The sequence below is a fragment of the Nycticebus coucang genome, unplaced genomic scaffold (genome assembly GCF_027406575.1).
Source record: "Nycticebus coucang isolate mNycCou1 unplaced genomic scaffold, mNycCou1.pri scaffold_60, whole genome shotgun sequence".
Classification (NCBI taxonomy): domain Eukaryota; kingdom Metazoa; phylum Chordata; class Mammalia; order Primates; family Lorisidae; genus Nycticebus; species Nycticebus coucang.
In genome coordinates this window covers 864,945-883,087 of record NW_026515587.1, presented here as the reverse complement: position 1 = coordinate 883,087, position 18,143 = coordinate 864,945, and the positions used below count along the sequence as shown (strand labels likewise).

Genomic DNA, 18,143 nt, shown 5'->3' with positions numbered 1-18,143 from the left:
AAGTCTCCATGGCCATGGGCTAATTAAATATTTAATCACGAGAAGTGATTGGGAAAAGGAGTAGAAAGAGAAATGTCATTCTCAAGAGGTTCTCCCGGATGAATAGATGAAGTTTAGAAAGGTATTTTATATTTAGTTGCCACAGAATTAAGGTTAAAGTAACAGCTATTTTAAACCTTTTTTCTTCAGAGAAGATAAACACAGGCTTTGCAATCAGAACTAACTTTAAATTTCAGCTTTGCTCCTAACTAGCTTAGTGGTCTAGGACAAGTTATATAAACTCTCTGTGCCTCGGTTTCCTCATTTATAAAAGATAATATTTACCACGTAAGCTTATTCTGAGGACTAAATGTAAAATGCTGATCACAAACGACCTTCAGCCCAATAGATATTAGCTATATAATTGTTATTTTTATAATGTTCTGCAGAAGTACACTAATAATTGTTGAGTAGAGTTAACCTAAAGGCAGATTTTCTTTTCTCTCTCGCTATTTCTCTCTTTTGTTTTGTTTGTTTGCTTTTAAGAATGGAAAAAAAAATCTGTTCCAGCATTTTGGAATACAAATTTGCATCAAAATTAATTTATTCGTTTTACTGATATTTAAATAAAATGATTTTTACAACAAACATTGATTAAATATCTAGTAATTTTCAGGCACCATGCCAGGCACAGGTATGACAATGTCACTAAGTTGTGGTCCCCACTCTCGAGGGGCTGACAGTCCAGGAGACTGACGAGTGCCCAGGTGATTACAAGCACAGTAACAAAGGCTGTGATGTGAGTGCAAGTGTGTGACAAGAATTCCCTTCTCTCAGATTTATCCCTTTTTCTTTAGCTCTAAAGCCAAGGATTTGGTCCATTTTTTTCTTAATCAGATAAATTAAACCACGGATTTAAAAAAATTTTCAAAAGATGAAAGACAAACACCTCAGATTATGGAGGGTAACTGGCATAATAAACCTGGGTTGTTCCCAAAGGAAAAGTGCTTGGCAGAGTCTTAGGATGAATTAAGGGAAAAACAGAAAATATTTTTATTTTTTTACCTACAAGTTTCATACTAAAAAACGACTATAAACTCTTTGTGGAGTTATATGTACATTGAAATGCAGGTATTTTTAATTCAATTGCATTTTTCAGAATTCTCAATCGTAATCCTCTGACAACTGTTGAAGATTCATATCTTTATAAATTGCCAGCATTAAAATATCTGTAAGTATTGCGGTCATCTCATGAATCATGAGATTATTTCTGCTGTTATTTTTTATTTTCATCAAAGATTAAGTATGTTGAATTTAGGCTAAAAAGTCATAATTTAAACTTTAACTGGTTATTAAAAAAAGGTTATTGGCAAAGAAAAGAGATTAAGAATGGATGTGTAATGAATGGGCAAGACAGCCAGCAGGGAAAGAGAACAGTAGTATTGAGGAATGTATATAAATATAATATATATAGATGCATGTAGGAATATCATTTATCCCAGAAAGCAAAAAATAATAGATGCTTCTATTTTAAAAATAAAAAATAAAGGGCTGTGCCTGTGGCTCAAAGGAGTGGGCGCCAGCCCCATATGCCGGAGGTGGCGGGTTCGAACCCAGCCCAGCCAAAAACTGCAAAAAAAAAAAAAAACACCTCCCCCCTAAAAAAAAAAAAAAGTAATCCTGAGAGGTGAATCCAATAAGAAAATGGGAAGATAAATGTTAAAAAGTGTATACATTCCATTATTCGATGTCATTAATTTGATGCTGCAAATGAAGATAATTACATTTCTTCAGTAAAAGCTCTGTAATCATCTTCTATGCCAAACTCTTGAGCTGGCTTGTTTTATATAGAAACAAAAATTGAAGTGCTGACATGTCCTTGAAATATGTTTTTAAGTACAGAATTTTTCTATTGGGGTTAATATCTTGACTCTTCGGACTTTCTCCTTCAGAGACATGGGAACAACACAAGCCCCACTTACAACAGTCGAGAACATCCTCATGACAACTCTTGAGTTGGAAAAACTGTAAGTTATTTTTTTCTTAGCTTTATTTTCACTTAGTACGTTTTTTAGGTTTATATTTTCTTAAGTCAGATTTTGTGAGGTATAATTTTTATGCAGTAAAATTCACTCTTTTTAGGTGCACCAACCAATGAATTTTCACAAATGTATAATTATGTAACCACCATCACATTCCCCAAATAGAATGTTTCTGGTGCCCTAAAAAAAGTCTCTCATGTTCCTCTGCAGTCGGTCCCCTCCTCCCACCATCAGCCCCTGGCAACCACAATCTGATTTACATCCCCATAGTTTTGCCTTTTCTCGACTGTCTTAGAAATGAAATCAGATGTAGTATGTAACCTTTTGTGTGAATCTTCTTTCACTTAGCATAATTGTTTTGATATTATATTACTATTCTTGTTGTATCTGTCAGTGCAGTTAGTTCTCTCCTCATTCACAGCTTCAACCAAGCACAGATGGTAAATATTTGGTGTGGGGTGGGCGGGTGGGGGAGAGAATAAACTATAAAAAATAATATGTGTTAAAATACAGTATAGCAACAATGTACATGACCTTTACACTGTATTACATAATATTCTAAGAGTAATCTAGAGATGATTTCAAGTATACTAGAGATTATATGCAAATATTATAGCATTCACAGATTTTGGTATCTGCAGAGTCGTGGAACCAGTTCCCCACAGATAGCAAGGGACAGTGTCGTATGGCTATATCAGCTTATCCTTTCACCAATTTATGAACAATTGGGTTGTTTTCATTTTTTTGGCAATTATGAAAACTGCTAAGAACACTCATACTCATGTCTTTGTGTGAAGTACGTTTTCATTTCTTTCAGGTAAGTACCTAGGGTGGGACTACTGTATCACATCCTAAGTACATATTTAACTTTTTAAGAAACTGCTAACTTCTTTCCTAAAGTGGCTGTACTATTTTGTATTCCCACCAGCAATGTGAAAGTTGCAGTTGCTACAGGTATTCAGCGGATCCTTATTTCAGTTTTCTTGAAAAATCTACTAGTAGATGTATAGTGGAATCTCATTGTGGTTTTAATTTGCATTTCTGTAATAGTTAATGCTGTTGAATATCTATTCATGTGTAAATATCTTCTGTACTGAATTATCTGTTCAAATCCGATCCTGTAGTTTAATTGATATTTATCTTCTTGTTCAGTTTTAAGAGTACTTTTTATACTCTAGATACAAGTCTTTCAGGTATGTGTTTAGTAACTATCTTTTCTCTTTTCTCAGGTTGTGGTTTGCCTTTTCATTCTTTTTAAATTTTATGTATGTGTGTGTGTATGTATGTATGTATGTATTTATTTATTTTTTGAGACAGGAGTCTCACACTGTCACCCTGGGTTGATTGCCATGGTGTTATAAATCATAGCAACCTCAAACTCCTGGGCTCAAAACCAGAAAACTGAAATATAAGGATCTGCTGATCCTCTTGCCTCAGCCTCCCAAGTAGCTTTGTACCCACCACCATACCCACCTACTTTTTCCACTTTTAGTAAAGACGGGGTCTTGCTCTTGCCCAAGCTGGTTTTAAACTCCTGAGCTCAAGCGATCCACTCACCTTGTCCTCCCAGAGTGCTAGGATTACAGGCGTGAGCCACTGTGCCTGGCCTGTCCTTTCATGCTGTTAAAAGTATTTGAGCCCAGGTTTTGTAATTTGTAATTTGAGGTTACAGCACAGGTTTTGTAATTTGTAATTTGAGGTTATGGCAAGCTATAAAGATGCCACCACACACTAGCCTGTGTGAGTGAGACCCTGTCTCAAAAAGAAAAATAAAGGAAGAAATGGAAAGAAAACCATAGGTGTTGTTTAGTTTCCAAATATTTGGCGATTTTTCAGATCTTTCTGTTGGTTTCTAATTTAATTTCATTATGATCAGAGAACACATATTGAATGACTTGAATTCTTTTGAATTGATTCAAATTTGTTTTATGGCCCAGAATATTGTTGCATAGCTCTTTGATGCTCTATTCATGTTTTATTTTGTTTCTCGTTGTGTTTCATTTTGGGAAGTTTTAAGTTTTTGAAATAACGATTTTAATGTCCTTGCCTGCTCATTCTATCCATGTAGGTTCTGAGTTGGTTCTTATTGATTGCTTTGTTTCTTTACTATGGGTCATATTTTCTTGCTTCTTTTCATGTTTGGTAATTTTCTATTGGATCTTGGTACGTGTTGCCCCATGGATCATGAGATTGTCCTATCTAGCTTATGCTAACAGGCAGTCTTCCTAATCTTGAGCAACATCTAATTATTTTCTGATACTTTTGGGTGGTTCTTTTCCTAGCCTCAAGTAGTTTCCTCATACACGTGCACCAATCAGTACTTTGCTGAACACTCAAGAGCTCCCTCTGTGTGTCTCCTGAGTTCATGTTCTGTGTGCCTCTTTTCTCTCTAGTACTCTGCTTTGAGACTTCTAGCCACCTTGGTTTTCCCAGACTCTCAGCTCCATTTCCTTAATCGAAGAGTCCACCAGTTTCCTTTCCTAGCACCATGACCTGGAAACTCTCTCAAAGAATTAAGCTAGCGCAGCCACGGGGCTCACTTCATTTATTTCACATCTTACAGAGATCACTGTCCTTCATTGCCTGATGTCCAGTGTCTTTAAAACTGTTGTTTTGTTTCTTTTATCTGGTATTTTGGTTGTTTCTGGCCAGGGGTGCAATGTCCCTGTTATTACATCTTGGCCAGAATCTAATAATAATCTTTAAATCTGTTTTGTTTTGATCCAGGATCCGATCAGAGATCAGGCATTGCTCGTTATGTCTCTGTTTCCTTTAGTCTAAAACATTTGTCTACTTTTTCTTGGTCTTTCATGCATTGAAGAGTCTAACAGGGTTGTTTTGTAAATTCTCCCACAATCCGGATTTGTCTATTTCCTCATGATTAGATTCAGGTAAAACATTTTGAGGAAGAATACTATTAATAAATAGACGATGTGTTCTTCCTACCTCATGACTTCAGATGGCCATAATGCTAAGTTTGATCACTTGATTTCAAAGTGATATCTTCTAGAGCTCTCCATTATAAAGTTATTTTTTCCATTGTTAATTAATATGTGTAAATACATTTGATCTTAGACAAAAGTCCAAGAAGAAACAATAATAAGTATAAATAATCTCCGGGGTGATGCTTTGAGATCAGTGAAAATCCTCCTTTCAAAACATGTTTTTACCCAACTGTGTATCGGTGAGGCAAGAGAATCGCTTAAGCCCAGGAGTTGGAGGTTGCTGTGATCTGTGACGCCATGGCACTCTACCCAGGGCGACAGCTTGAGGCTCTGTCTTAAAAAACAAACAAACCAACCAACTGTGCATCAGTGATAATCACTATCCAAATCCATTATTATTGTGTTTGCAAAATGATACTTTTCTAATTATATCATTCCTTCTACATAGCTGGCATTATTCTATTAATATTAAAGAAGAGCTGGCCCTCTTTCCCTTTTGTGAATTCATGGATTCTTCTTCTGTGAATTCATGGATTCTTCTTTATAGTAATTATGTTGTACCTGATTATCATCATTATTATTTTGAAGGCTGAAATTGTCCACATTTGGCCAATGTAATCTTCATTATTGTTCAACCCTATAAAGTGGTTTAAACTAAGCTATCATTTATGCCCAGAGTAATTTCTAATATTTACCGCTCCCAACAGTAATTGAGAAAGGAATTCTAGAAGTTTGGGGCCTACAGACTCTTCTTAGAAGTCTGCCTCCTGTGTCCTCTCAACCCAAAGTGAGACAGATTTTCTTCTTCTGTCTTCTATGGGAGAAGATAATTTCTGAATGAAACTACAAATCAGTGTCACCCAATTCTAATTCCTTTTTTAAAAATTTATTATTTTAAGAGATGAGGTCTTGCTAGCTTGCCTAGGCTGGTCTCAAAGTTCTGGCCTCAAGCAATCCTCCCACCTTACTCTCCTGAGTGGCTGCAACCACAATGCCCAGCTAATTAAAAAAAATTTTTTGTAGGGGCAGGGTGTTGCTATGTTGCCCAGGCTGGTCTCAAACTCTAGCACCAAGCAATCCTCCTGCTTTAGCCTCCCCTGTAGCTGGAATTACAGGTGAAAGCTACCATACCTGGCACCTCTAATCTCTATCACGTTTACTCTAGGCATACCATAACCACTGCCATGTTCACCCATCTCTCTGTCTCCTTTCCTTTCGGCTTTCTGGTTCCTACCCAACAACTGACCAGACCATATGCCTCAAGAACTCTTTTTGCCTAGCCCTGCGGTAGTTTCAACCTCCCTCTTCTACCAACTGAAGTCATCCCTTTACCATTAATTTAATTCTCTGCGTTTCCATTTATAGGATCTTACCTAGCCATATGGCCTGCTGCCTCTGCCAATTTAAAAATAATATTGATGTTGTCTGCAAGACAGTGAAGCTACATTGTGATGCATGTATAGGAAACAGCACAGAAGATTGTTGTGAGTTTAAATTGCTTAATGATAAATTGTTTTAATTTTTATTTTGTTTTTTAAGTTTTTAATTTGAGAATTTTTAAGCTAATGATGAAATTGCTTTATTCTTGTTTATTCGTTCAGAGTTAAACTCCCTGTATTTCTGAACTACTCCCTGGCTGAAAGTCAGGTTCTCAATTATTATTACATAATTTAATAATGTAACTGTTCCACATCCATAGAGGACAGAGAGGAAGGAACGGAAGGGGGAGAGTATAACATTAGTGGCCACATACTCTGTACTGTGTCTCTGCTTGGTGTTTTGCCCCCCACCAATAACTTGTCTCTACAGCACCTCAAAGTTTGTAACTGGTTTTATATCCATTACGTCTCAAGAGCTCTTTGCCTTATAGGACAGGTATAGATCGGGTTTTGGTTCGTTTATTTTTACAAAGAGTATAAGTGATATTTGGAGCCTGAGAGTTTCCAGTTGCATGAGCAGAAATTGCTAACTGGCCCTTCTAAAGAAACAGAGGGCTTTTCCATTCTTAGACTCTCCAACTCTGAACTTGCTCTAAATCTAAAGCATTTATATCCACAGAACAAACACTCGGGTGCTTTTTTAAGTGTTTTTCTCATATTACGTTTATTAGCACTAACTTCATCAAAATGTGACTGCTTTCATGTCCAGACAATTTGAATACAGATCTCTACCCGTGATACTAAAGTTGCATACTTTCCAAAACAATTTTTCACATATTATATTATATTGTATTCGTCTCTTCTCCCCTGAATGTAGGCAGAACAAACATTTTTAATCTTGTTTTACAGATGAGGAAAAACAAGATCAGAGGCGTTAAGTGCTGTAGCCTATTCTCAGGCCTTCTATCCCCAAATTTGGGTTCTCCATAGCCCATGTTCCTCATTTCTCATGATGCTTACCTACTCCTCTGACCTTTAACCACTACCACAGAAACTTTTAATTCTGGACAGGAACCCAGCTACACAATGTTTTTCATGCAGTTAGAAGCTTTGGATGGTTCCACAAGTAAAGCTGGGAATTATAGACATGAAACGAAAGCAAAGTGGGCATCTGACAAAAGTTGCTTTTTCCTTTCTGCATTTTAGGAAGTCAAGTAATGTTTATCTAAAATTGTTGTTACTCCTTAGATTCATTGAACATGCCACATAAGCATGTAATCTGGAAATTAAAAACCTCTTAACCTCCATCCCAGATCCCAGCCCAAATTGAGGAAAGAACCAGAATCTACCTAGTGTTTTTTCTGTGCAGAACCTCCTATTATCCGGGCTAGGATACAGGAGAGCAGGGGCCAAGAAGAGGAACTGGTGGGGAGATGACAAGGCCATGTCCAGATAAGGATGTCTTAGCAATAGGATTGGGGCCTCCACATTAGCATCTCTTCTCTTGGTCCCCTTAGGGAACTGTCTTTCATCAGAGTCATCTACAAGCATGCCCCCTCTGCATCTGAGGCAGGACAGTCTGGGCTGCAGAAGGGCTGGTTCAGCCAGGAGCAGGGAGCAAGGGACTCCTATCTTGGGCATTTACTGAGTGCTGGGCAAGTGGATTTGAGGGACCAGTGGAATAACCCCAAGTAGAGTAACTGTATGTCACATTATGGAATGTTCTGAGTAGGTAGCCACTTTTCCCAAAGATATTTTTCTCCTTTTATTATTCCATTGTATAGGTTTAAACTGGGGTTTCTTTTTTTCCTCTCTAAGTGGCACTCTTCTGTTTGCTGACTCCTAATTTCTTTGACTGAGTTATATGGCTGTGGATTGGCAAAAAGCTATGCCATCAGCCTTCCATCGTCAAAAGCAGTCTCTTCTTTTTTGACAGTTGAAGAAGCAAGTGTAGGAAATGCGGAGGTAGCGCTCATGAAGGTATTACAGGCTCGGAAGAAGCACACGAGCACCGAGCTGACCATTGAGCCAGAGGTATCCGCAAATAAAAATGGCGTCAGCTTGTCAGGCTTCACGAGTGACCAGATGGACTTCAATGATGAAAGCGATGTCATTAGTGCACTTAATTACATATTGCCTTATTTCTCAGAGGGAAATCTAGAAGATGTAGAATCAACATTATTACCATTCATTAAACTGCTTTTCTCAAATGTGCAGGAAGGAGAGAAGCCCCTAAGTCATATGAAAAACAATACAAAGGCTCAGCCTCTTGAACCTGGACCCAGCAATTCAGCTTACAAAAATAAACTGAGGAAGCTCTATTTCCTGGAAAATTTGTTAGATGCAGAAATTCAAGAAAAAATCGATGAGGTTAAAAAGAAAGAAAAAACTGCCATGCTTATGCAGTCTGGCCTTTTAGGTCCCAAACTTAAACGCCAAATCTTTCCCCAAAAAGTGGCAACTGCTGAATCATAGGAAAATAGCCTGACAGAGAGTGAGAGTGGAGACAGGGGGCTGAAGAAAGTGACGCTATTCCTCAAAGGGCCCAAGCGCCTACGGAGAAAACTCTTACAGGAGGCAAGAATCAAGAGGAAACAGGGTACCTGGCCGACAGCGAAGAAAGTGGCCGAAGAAAGAACGCTTGGGAAACCAATCCCGAGTGAAATGACACAGTTTGACGTGGTGCAGAGGCCTCGGAAGTTTGTGGGAAGCTCCTTCCACACCGAGCCTTCCTTCACGCAGACGCACAAGGCTGCGGTCTCTTCTTTCTTCAAACAGTATATTGGCATGCCTTCTACTTCTGCCACCTCAAAATCCCTACCTGAGGTTAAAAAACAATCAAAAGACATGAGCGACACCATTTTTGTTTTAGAAGATGCAAATGCTAGAGTTAAAAGTATGGAAGCTGGTAAACCAATTGTACATTCTAGAAGAAAATACCGCTTTCATAAACCTCATTCCCATGTGGCCCACAGAACACCTGCGGCCAAACTAAGTCAAAAGTTTAGAAAAGAAACAGTGTTCCATGGACAGATGCCTGTAAAGCGGCCTCCATTCTCTGCAGTAAGGAGCCTTATAAATTCCCCGTCACATGGGGTTTTTCCACCTTCAGAAGAGCTGAGTCCTCAGGAGAATCCTTTTCCAGAATCACTTGCTCCTTCAGAATCTGTTACAGAAATCACTACTGTATCCCCTCTAGGAAATGGTATTGAAGAAAACAGTTTTATGGAAAACGCTGCTATACCTGAAGAAACTATCTCTGAAAGTACAAATGATAAGAATCCTTCCACTATAGATTCCACTGGGACTGCGTTCTTAATACCGACTGTTAAACAAATCAATGAAACTCTGTGGGAATACCACAACACGGGCACTGACTTACCCAACATGGAAAAAAGCTTCACTTACCCATTGCTCGCGTCCCCGGGTGATCAATTTGAAATGCAGCTAAACCAGAAGCTCCGATCCCTCATCCCCAACAACGACGTGAGAAGGCTCATTTCTCACGTTATCCGGACTTTGAAAATGGACTGCTCTGAGACCCATGTGCAACTGGCCTGTGCCAAGCTCATCTCTAGAACAGGTCTCCTGATGAAGCTTCTGAGTGAGCAGCAAGAAGTAAAAGTATCCAAGGCAGAATGGGATACGGATCAGTGGAAGAGTGAGAACTACATCAAGGAGAGCACAGAAGCCCAGGCTGAACAGAAAGAGCAGGAGTCAAGTGAGGTAAGGATGACTACGGGAACATGAGACCTGGACTTTTCCATCAGTTCAGGGGTGTCCAGCCTACAGCCTGTGGGCCGCATGATGATTCTGTGAGGACTTTTTTTTCACTTATATGTGGTGTCAGATATCATGAAAAGTATGCACAGACACCCCCTCCTTTTTTTTTTTTTTTTTTTTTGCTAATCAGCTTTCATTAGTATTTGTGTATTTACTCTGTGGCCTAAGACAACTCTTATTCTTCCCATGTGTGGCAGAGGAAAAAAAGGTTGGATACCCTTGGTTTAGAATATACCATGAAAGCATCCATGCAGCAAGGCCCAGGTAGACAACTCCATATTTTATCTTGGCCATGTAATTTTGGCCATGACAGTGATCTCCCACTTTGCTCATTTAGAGAATGAAGCAGACAGAACACTCAAGATAAAGAAGATGTAGAACAAAATACTCAATAGTAAGATTATGTAACACATTAGATTTGCTTTGTTCTTTAAGAACCTATAAGCTACTTACTTGGGAGGGTGGAGTTTTGAATAGTTAGATCTCATTCTTTCCATCTCTTTGGTGGTTTTTTAATTATTCTTTCCCTTTTTTAGCTCACTAAAGGAGTTCCAGGATATGGCTATAACAACAAACTCATCTTGGCGATATCTGTGACTGTAATAGTGATGATTTTGATTATAATTTTCTGTCTTATTGAGGTAAGGACAATCATTCAGGTTTCCAGAATAACATCCTTGCTAATAGATTCAGTACTCATGAACTGAAAATCAAAGCCACTATCCCACCTACGATTACTTGACATTCCTCTTCAGTCACTACGACTAAGGTATGCATTGTTCTTTACTGTAATATATACCAAGGATTTTTTTAAAGTAACCCCTCTCCCAGGAGATCGCTATAGAACTGAAACCAAGATAACAAACCACTAGATTATTTGGAGAAATTAAGTTTAAGAAAGCCAAAGTTGAAGTGATAGGAAAGTTTTTCCAACCCAAAACTGTCAATAATTTTATGTACTCACCAATCACTCTCATTCTACCACTGATTTCTTTCCTTGTTGCTGAAATGACAAGAGATGTATTATCTCCACCCTCACGGAGCTGTCATCACCCTGGGGAGAAAGGACACAGCAAGAGATAGAGGTGTCATCTTATAGATTCATTAGATTCAGGTAGCATCCTCCTTCTCCACTGTGCAAGGCATTGTCTACACAGGTTCAGTTAAAGCACCTCAGCTAAACCTTGCACCTGGCTATTCCAAAGTGTGTCATATTTACAGTGGCCTGTTCCTGGCGCTTGCCTGTGTTTACCTTTTGTTCAATAGGCCATTTCATAATGGCCTATTACTTTACCCAACATGTAGGTGCTAGCATATTAAAAGAATGGTTTAATAAGCTGACAATCATGATTTTACCCCACCATCCAACCTAATTTACCTTATTTGATTTACTTTTTCTATTGTGGCAACCCTCTGTTCTAGCCAAAGCAGCCCACACCATATCCCAGTCACATCATGCGTATCCCTGCTTTCATCTGTGCCTTTACCCATCCAGAATTCTCTTACTAAACTCTGCCCATGGAAATCCTGTGACTCTGTTCAAATTCAAGTTCATCTTTCTTTCTGATGCCTTCTCTGAATACTCCAGCCTGCCTGGGCCTAGTCTCTCTGTGAGGTTTGTCACCATTTCTTGGAGGATATGGTGAAGCATTTTCCCTCCCCTGAGAACTTAAAAATATGGCAAACCATTTTCTTAAAGATGCTATCCAAGAAAGAACCCCAAGATCAGGACAGAATGAAGCAGAGGAGAGCTGTGTGGACCCAGTGGCTCCTGGTCTATCAGATGGGCGCAGAACCTGGCTGATATACGGATTAAGTGGCCCTTATCTGGATGCTCAGGATCAGAAGTGTTTCAGATATCAGATTTTTTTTCAAATTTTGGAATATTTGTATTATACTTAACCAGCTGAGCATCCCTAATCTGAACATCTAAAATCCAAAATGCTCCAGTGAGCATTTCCTTTGAGTGTCATGGTGGTGATCAGAAAGTTTCAGATCTTGGAGCATTTTGGATTTCAGGTTTTCAGATTAGGGATAATCAACCTGTTAATACAGGGACTTTGGCATCCTTGGATTTGGGTATGCTAGGCTGAGGGGAGTGGATCCTGGAATGAGTTGCCTGCAGATACCAAGGAAAGAGCCAAAGAACCATTAAACAGGATAGAATTTCTGTCTTCAGGTGCAATGGCTCATGCTTATAATCCTAAGGATTATAAGGGAGGATTATAATTGCTTGAGCTCAGGAGTTGGAGACCAGCCTGAGTGAAAGCGAGATCTCGTCTCTACTAAAAGAAAAATTAGCCAGGGGTCATGGTGTGCACCTCAAGTTCCAGGTATTCTAGAGCAATGATTTTCAACACGTGTGTCATGGCAGGATCTTAGGTATGCCGTGAAAAACTTTTTAAAGGGCGTTATTAAATTATGTTCAAAAGAAGCTCAAAGCACAGTAAGTATATTCTCTTTTTACTCTTTTATTTGATCAACATAATTTAAGTGTGCTGCCAAAGTTTAACTGTAGGTTCGAGTGTGCTGTGAAAAGGTTGAAAAACACTGCTCTAGAGGCTAAGACAAGAGGATCGGTTGAGCCCAGGAAATTGATGTTGCAATGAGCTATAGTGATGGCACTGTACTCTAGCCAGGGCAACGGAGTGAGACTGTCTCAGAAAAATGATTTATGTCTTCAGAAAATATATCTTTTAGCCAGACATGGTGGTGCATACCTGTAGCTCCAGCTACTAGGAACTAGTAGCTGAGGCAGGAGATGCTGCCTTGAGCATCTGAGATGCTGAGGCAGGAGGCTTACTTGAGCCCAAGAATTTGAGGCTACAGTGAGCTATGATCATACCAGTATACTCTACCCCAGGTGACAGAGTGAAACCCTATCTCTAATAAAAAATTATAGATAGCTGGCTCGGCACCTGTAGCTCAAGTGACTAGGGCACCAGCCACATACAGGAGAGCTGGGGGGTGGGGGTGGTGGTGGCTGGGAGGGGGTTCGAATCCAGCCCAGGCTCGCCAAGCAACAATGACAACTATAACCAAAAAATAGCCAAGCATTGTGGTGGGCACCTGTAGTCCCAGCTACTTGGGAGGCTGAGGCAAGAGTTTGAGGTTGCCACAAAACTTAAGCCGAAGAGTTTGAGGATGCTGTGAGCTGTGACACCACAGTACTCTACCCAGGTGACACCTTTTGTTTTGTCTCAAAAAAAAAAAAAAGGAAAGGAAAGATAGATAAATAGAAGTTATCTCACTGGGTAGGTAAGACTTGAAAGGAATGAATAAAGATTTGGAGATACTGGTCATTATGATGGATAATCATGATTGTTTTCTTCCAAAACAGATTTATTCTCATAGAAGAGCAGCAAGGACAGATGTAGAATCAGGCTCAGTCCCAAGGAGGTAAATACTGGTCTGGCGATTTAAATTAGAATTTTAGAACTAGAGAACTTAGAACTCATCTCTTTCAATCCTTCCGTTTTATAGTGAGGAAACTGCCAGAGGCAGGAAGAATACTTACCTGCCTTAGTGCTTTGCCTGGATCCAGCAAAATTAGCTCCCCAGACAAAGCCGAGTTGGACAGGAGTGGCAAGGACGAATCTGCTGCCACCAGTCCTTCAAGGGAAGGCAGGGGTGGGGGTTGTAGTTGTGCCTGTTCCTTCCGGTGGCGGGCATCGGGCCAGGCCAGAGGCCTTTTTGGAGGCTCTGGGGAAGGGGCAAGGGAGCTAGTCTCCTTCAAGGCTCCTTCAAGAATATATGAATCCTTCCTCTAGAGTGGCAGGAAAACCTACCTTCTCATTCTACTTGCTTTGGGGTCTCCATTCTCTATTTATCCAAATGTCAGAGAATTTTAACTAGAAGAGACCTTAAATAATACTTTGCCTCTTCCTTTTATAATAAGAAAACGGAGACAGAGAAAAGGAAATTACGTTGCTCCATGGTCCCAGTGCTAGTGTCAGAAAGAGGGTGGTCCCTTTCCAGCTGGGGACTTCTCCATTGATTATTCTCTACTTGGGCTGTGAGTCACATTTTATATCACAATTCAATACGCACATGCTGTGTAGACATGAGTAGATGTGGAAACAGTCTGATTTTTTGTCTATTCTGCTCATATTCAAAAAGGATATTTTGTCCTTTAAACTGATTTTACAACTACTGCAGTATGAAATAGCCTGCAGTATGAAAATAATTTTTCTAGCTGGACCCAGGCATTTGCTTGACGGGACTCGCCTGATAGGATAAAGCTTCTAGGAGAATAGAAGCACTTTATCCTTCACCCACCAGCAAAGGCTATCTGTGGTACTAGGTTTGAAAGGGACTGATGTAAAATGCTTCTGGAGAGTGAAGTACTTCTGGCCTGTGTGTTTGTACACTTTGTTCACTGTACAAGGGAACTTGGCCAATGGGGTAAGTGGGGCTGAAAATCCTCCCTGTACCTCCCACCAAGCCTTGCGCAAAGGTCCCCCCAGTGACATTACGGAGCCCTCTTAAACAGACATGGAGAGCTTCTGGAAGTCTCTCCATGAAATGATTTTCAGGATTCCAGGTCCATAATAATGTTGCCCACTGTGATTATGGACCGAACCACAGATTTAGTCCCAATAAAACGAGAGGTGTACATCGTGGGAGACTTGGGAAATGGCAGGAATCACTAATTGTCTCGTGTGTGTGTTTTTTCCCAAGGGGCTTTTTTGACTTTCTGCATAGGAGATGCTCATCGCAGAGTGAAAGCCAGGTAAATTTGAGGAAGATTCAGTGCTGTGGCCAGAGAAAACAGGAGAAATGCAGAATTAATACCTGCCTTTCTCTTTTCTAGGAGGGCTTTTTCTGGTTAAGGTGTCCACTTTGGCTTAGGGATATGTACAGACCTCTCAATGCCACACGCAAGAAAAACATGGCCCAGAAGCTTCACGACAAGGAGTCTTCTGATGAGGAAGAGATTTACAAGAGGGATGCAGGGTAAATGACTGGGAACAATTTAAAATCTCATCTACAATGGCCGGGCACGGTGGCTCACGCCTGTAATCCTAGCCCTCTGGGAAGTTGAGGCAGCACGATTGCTTGAGCTCAGAGTTCAAAGCCATCCTGAGCTCTACTAAAAATAGAAAAATTAACCGAGTGTTGTGGCAGGTGCCTGTAGTCCAAGCTATTTGGGAGGCTGAGGCAGAAGAATCATTTGGACCCCATAGTTTGAGGTTACTATGAGCTGCTCACAACTTCTAGCCAGGCCAGACTCCATCTCAACAAAAAATCTTATCTAAAATGAGGGGATAATGAGAAGTTTAATTGCTCCTATTTTTTCTATTTTTTATTTTTATTAAACCATAGCTGTGTACATTAGTATGATCGTGGGGCACCATACACTTGGTTCATAGATCGTTTGACACATTTTCATCACATTAGTTAACATAGCTTTTGTAGCATTTTCTTAGTTATTTGGCTAAGACCTTTACATTCCACATTTACTAGGATTCACATATACCCTTGTAAGATGCACCGCAGGTGTAATCCCATTAATGCCCCTCCCTCCCCTCCCTTTCCCTTTCACATGAAAGCTATAACCCAGTTAATTGCTCCTTTTAAGAGTAAAAGCCTTGCCATTGTCTTCCTATTCCAGGGAGCGCATATCAACAGCAACACCTGTGGATTCGGCTGCTGAAGGTGGTGAGGAAAGTGAGACCGCGCCAGAAGGGGAGGACGAAGAGTGATCCAGCCTGCCTAAGGCCGCCTGCAAACTGTACTTTCTAATGTTGGCATCTCGGCATTGCTTGTAAGATACTTATTATTCACACACAAAAAATGTATACAGTCTATTGTCAATTCCAGCCAGCTGGTAAGAAACTTAAATGTTAATAGTTAAATATTTATACACGCAAAACAAGGGCCAGAGTAAAGAAAAGCAGGACTGAAGCCAGAGACTGTCAAGCTGGCCAACACCTCCACAAGCGGCATTGTGGGCAGAGGACGCACGGGGGCTCCCCCACCTCATTTCCCAGTCTAGCCAGTCTCCGGGAAGCTGAAAATACATCATCCTGGAGAGAGGGAGCCAATTTCTAAATCAAATACAGTTGTTCTGGGGCTCTCTCCCCTTGTCCATTAAGAACCAGTCCTTTACAACATACTTGACCTCTTGCCCTGAGGGGACCTTCCACCTGCTGCCACCTCTCAGAGGGTGGGTGGGGTTGCCAGAAATGTTTGGATCACTAAGCCGACCTGCACTGTTGCATCAAGTCCTCTGTTTTCTCCCATGCTCCCAAATTCATGCGTGAATGTGTGTCCTTTACCCTTTAAATCTGGTGGAAAATTCAAAAATTTTTTTTTGTTGGTTTTTTCTTTTTAAAAATCTCAACCCTTGGATAGCTATTAGGCCAATTCACTGTCCCTCAGATGGTTGGAGGGCCAGACTATAGTTTAAAAAAAAAAAAAAACTTAACAAATTCCTATGCACACTGCACATACCTTATTTTGAAGTACAAAAACAAAACGGGGACAAATACAATCACACCGCTTCTTGTGGCCCGCGGGCCGCAATTTGAGGACGCCTGGTCTAGGGAGATAGAGAAGTAGAACCCATGCTTGCCAGTGAAGAGTCAACAATGACAATAATACTGGGGATGATGGCTGCTACGGTTTATTAGGCACCAGCTTGGGCCAGCATAATACGAAGCTCTTTAGTTACACTGTTAAGTCACAAGGACCAAAACGCCACATGCCAGCTCAAACTCTGCAATGGCGTGGGGTGTTATGAGTGTTGGACATAAACAGGAAGCTAACAGTAAACCAAGACTAGAGATCTTGTACTGCTGGGCCTCCCAGACTCTGGGCCAGTATTCCAGGCAAATCCAGGTTCCTATTTTGTCACAATTACATTATTTCCAATTGGGTACACAAAGTGAGACTTACGTAAAACACTATCTCAACTTTGTACAATACTTGTTAACCTCAAATGCTACCGCTACCGTACTGTACTTCTATTTTTTGTTTTAGAGATAGAGTCTCACTTCGTCACCCTTGGTAGAGTACCATGGCATCACAGCTCACAGCAACCTCCAGGTCTTGGGCTTAGGCGATTCTCTGGCCTCAGCCTGCCGAGTAGCTGGGACTATAGGCAAACGCCACAATGCCCGGCTGTTTTTTGCAGTTTGGCTGGGGCCGGGTTCAAACCCTCCACCCTCGGTATATGGGGCTGGCGCACCCCCTACTGTACTTCTAAATTAAAACTCCCCAAAGTGAGATTCTACTTTGCCCAGCTCTTCAGTGAGACCTGAGAGGTAGAGAGAGGGGGACACAAGGCCAACAGCTACTAAATGAATGAAAATCCTCACTGATTCCTATGAAAACTGTCAGAGATATGAGAAATTTTATAACAGATGAAGAAATGAGGCAATATATGATTAGAGCAAAAATAATACGGAAAAGAAATGTAGCGGTTCGGAAGAAAGAAGGTTACATGGCCTAGGGAAAATCCTTGAAGAAAATGGAATTTTGCTGGAGGATCCGTCTTTAGGTAGTTCACTCACTCACACACTGGTGAGTTCTCGGAGGCTTTAGTTCTTCCAACGGGCCTGTGCACACGCTATTTGATTGAAGGTTCTCATGACTTGATGGTGGGCCTCCTCCAGAGTGAGTGGTCTAAGAGACAGAGACAGAGCCAGGCAGAAGTTAACCTTTTCATGACCTAGCCTCAGAAGACCTCTGCCACATAACATGAATAGAGGTCAGTCCCTAAATGCGGCCCACATTCAAGGGGAGGGAATTTAGACTTCAGCTTTCGGAGAAAGAAGAATCAAAGAGCTTGTGGACTATATTAAAACTACTTGCATATACAAAAAAGCAAAAAAAAAAAAAGAATGGAAGAGAAAGTATCCAATGTACTCAGCCCTACTATGAAACTAATTTATGGCTTTCACATGAAAGCTATAACCCAGTTATAACCTAAGAATGGGGGAAAGGGAGGGGAGGGAGGGGGAGGTGGGTGGAGGGAGGATGACTGGTGGGATTACACCTGCGGTGCATCT

At 40.6% G+C, this 18,143-nt stretch overlaps 1 protein-coding gene across 1 annotated transcript in view; it reads left to right on the top strand.

Moving 5' to 3' along the window:
- Positions 1-15,850, top strand: part of LOC128579516 (leucine-rich repeat-containing protein 37A2-like) — a gene marked incomplete at its 5' end in the record, with an annotated part of 30,576 nt that extends 14,726 nt beyond the window's left edge. The window contains 10 exons of the mRNA XM_053581571.1: positions 1,139-1,210; positions 1,932-2,006; positions 6,332-6,450; positions 8,282-8,556; positions 8,821-10,071; positions 10,665-10,769; positions 13,469-13,527; positions 14,809-14,860; positions 14,942-15,084; positions 15,743-15,850. Coding sequence (XP_053437546.1) covers positions 1,139-1,210; positions 1,932-2,006; positions 6,332-6,450; positions 8,282-8,556; positions 8,821-10,071; positions 10,665-10,769; positions 13,469-13,527; positions 14,809-14,860; positions 14,942-15,084; positions 15,743-15,833 — 2,242 coding nt within the window. The remainder of the gene's footprint in view (positions 1-1,138; positions 1,211-1,931; positions 2,007-6,331; positions 6,451-8,281; positions 8,557-8,820; positions 10,072-10,664; positions 10,770-13,468; positions 13,528-14,808; positions 14,861-14,941; positions 15,085-15,742) is intronic.
- Between the last annotated feature and the right edge of the window lie 2,293 nt (positions 15,851-18,143).